General features: G+C 44.2%; 1 protein-coding gene across 1 annotated transcript; it reads left to right on the forward strand.

Annotated features, from left to right (window-relative positions):
- Nucleotides 1–457: 457 nt before the first annotated feature.
- LOC107512289 (olfactory receptor 56) lies at nt 458–1,405 on the forward strand. Its single transcript, XM_016147673.2, has one exon. It carries the CDS (start codon nt 458–460, stop codon nt 1,403–1,405), a length of 948 nt encoding a protein of 315 aa, XP_016003159.2.
- Nucleotides 1,406–2,901: the final 1,496 nt, after the last annotated feature.

A 2,901-nucleotide genomic window follows, 5' to 3' on the forward strand; every position in this document is an offset into this window, starting at 1 on the left:
AAGAATATCCCTTGTCTCCATTATCTAACTATAAGACATACAAATTATCTCCTGTGCATGAAATGGTCCTAATGTGTTAGAGATAGTTTAGTGAGTCATTGTAATCCCAGATGAAAAGAGTCAGTGTCATCTGAGAAAGTCAATATTTTGCTTGCTGAAAAAAGATTGTTCAATAGTTCTGTTACACACATAGCAATTCAGTTCCTATTTTTCCTGTTATGGAAACATGTAAATATAAATATGTGGCCTAGTTCTATGAACTAACAAAGATGCTATCATCCGTGTCATGAAATATGAAATAGCAACATTAGTATGTCTCGAACCATATGTTGCAGAACTCTGATGAATTACAAAATATGTAGCTAACTAAAGACAATATCAAAGATGAGTGAAGAGGTATCACTAAATGCAGAATTTCTCTGTCCATGTTCTCAGGTTGATTGTGAAATACAGAGCCATGGAGATGTGGCTGAACCAATCATCCACAGAGGGCTTCATCCTCTTGGGCATCTTTTCTCGCAGTCTGACTGACCTCGTCCTCTTCTCTGCAGTTACGGGAGTCTTCACAGTGGCCCTCTGTGGAAATAGCCTCCTCATCTTCCTCATCTTCACAGATCCTCGACTTCACACACCCATGTACTTCTTCCTCAGTCAGCTCTCCCTCATGGACCTCATGTTGGTCTGTGACATTGTGCCAAAGATGGCGGTCAACTTCCTGTCTGGCACAAAGTTCATCTCCTTTGTGGGCTGTGGCATACAAATTGGCTTTTTTGTCTCTCTTGTAGGATCTGAAGGGCTCTTGCTGGGACTCATGGCTTATGACCGCTACGTGGCCATTAGTCACCCACTTCACTATCCCAACCTCATGAATCAGCGAGTCTGTCTCCAGATTGCTGGAAGTTCCTGGGCTTTTGGGATACTAGATGGTTTGATCCAGATGGTGGCAGCCATGAGTTTACACTACTGTGGTTCAAGGAATGTGGACCACTTCTTCTGTGAAGTGCCAGCTTTACTGAAACTGGCCTGTGAAGACACATCTCTTTTTGACACTCTGCTCTTTGCTTGCTGTGTCTTCATGCTCCTCCTTCCTTTCTCCATCATCGTGGCCTCCTATTCTCGCATTCTGAGGGCTGTACTCCACATGCGCTCTGCTCAGGCCAGTAGAAAGGCTCTGGCCACCTGTTCCTCCCACCTGACAGCCGTCTCCCTCTTCTACGGGGCAGCCATGTTCATCTACCTGAGACCTAGACGCTACCGGGCCCCAAGCCATGACAAGGTGGTCTCCATCTTCTACACAGTTCTCACCCCTATGCTCAATCCCCTCATTTATAGCTTGAGGAACAGGGAGGTGATGGGGGCCCTGAGGAAGGGGCTGGACCGTTGCAGGATTGGCAGCCAGCACTGAAGGACCAGGCCGTCCTGTGCTTGGTGCTGCCACCTCTCGGTTGCGTAATGTTGGTAAGTCACTCATCATTTGTTGGTGTCTGTTTCCTTATCAATAAATGGGAGCAATGATGCCTGTCCTACCTCACGGGGATTTTGCAGGGATCCCTCCATGTGACTCATCGTTTATAAAGTCCTTGAAGTAAATTCACTCTATTTCTTAATTCTCTTTGGTTGTAACTGTCTTTTATTGAGGGCTTACTAAGTGGCGGGCACTGTCTTATTCCCTTTACATACCTCTATATTATTTAATTGATGATTCAGAATAAGAAACATAGATATCTTAAATAAAAACGTTCTGGATGGCGGAAATTGTCTCTATCATTCTTTTCGGGTAGGACCTAGTCTTCTTCCATATTCCATTGGAGGCTTTATAAAACTCCTTCTAATAAATAAAAAACATATTTCTACTGTTTAGAGGTTATCTCTGCAAGGGTAATGTCTTATTTATTTGCACATCACCAATACCTGGCCCTGTGCCTTATGAATAGCAGTTGCTCAGTAAAAACCTTATTAAATGAATGCAAGAAGAGAGCATCGATGAGATAAAATATATGAAAGCATTTTTAAAAACATCACGTTCACATGCCAAATTTTCTGTAGCAGCCGTGATTCATTCGGTACTTCAAATTCTACATAGTAAAACCTGATCTTTTGGGAGGATGAAGATTAGAACAGAAATAAAGATGGAATTTGAGCCATTATTTAAACACATATATCAGTCAGGATCCAGTCGGCAATAAAACTGCCTCAGATGTTTTAACAGAGAAAATGTAATGTAAATATAGTGCCAACTATACATTTGAAAAACTGAAATGGCACAGGAACACCAAGGATTGCAGAGAGAGAGAGAGAGAGAGAGAGAGAGAGAGAGAGAGAGAGAGAGAGAGAGAGAGAGAGAGAGAGAGAGAGAGAGAGAGAGAGAAATAAAACAGCAGAAAGAAGCCAGTATTCCTACCCTGGGAATGTAAAGGGAGAGGTTACGGTGTTTAAGCCCTGGAATCCTGGCTCCCAAACATCTGAGGAGAAGGCACTGACCAGCTGGTGTTCACATCTCAGAGGAAACCCTGTGGAGGGGCTCCCCAACCTCTGAGAAGCTTGCTCTGCCCTGACTTCTGGTTGTTTCTCCAGAGCCCAGAGTAAGAGGAAGGGCTCACAGAGCTGGGTCTCAGACTTCTGACGAGTGGGTGCTGTGTGTCTGGTTCTGGAACTCCAGGAGTTCAGAGGACACTCTCTGTCCCCAGACTGCTGAGGAGTAGGTGTCGGTCAGCTGTTGCTCGTTGCTCTGAAGGACAGAATGAGACTGGTATGCAAGTGTGAGGATGAAATCTGAAAAGTGGAACCAACCATCTGCCAAGGCAAAGAAACAGTGCTGGGATGATTTTGATAGGAAAAACAGAAAGTCATGGAGTTTGTTTTTTCTCCCCTCTTCCTGGCTTAGTCTCCTTCTAGTGCCCC

Source organism: Rousettus aegyptiacus, unplaced genomic scaffold, assembly GCF_014176215.1.
Source record: "Rousettus aegyptiacus isolate mRouAeg1 unplaced genomic scaffold, mRouAeg1.p scaffold_m13_p_7, whole genome shotgun sequence".
NCBI lineage: Eukaryota > Metazoa > Chordata > Mammalia > Chiroptera > Pteropodidae > Rousettus > Rousettus aegyptiacus.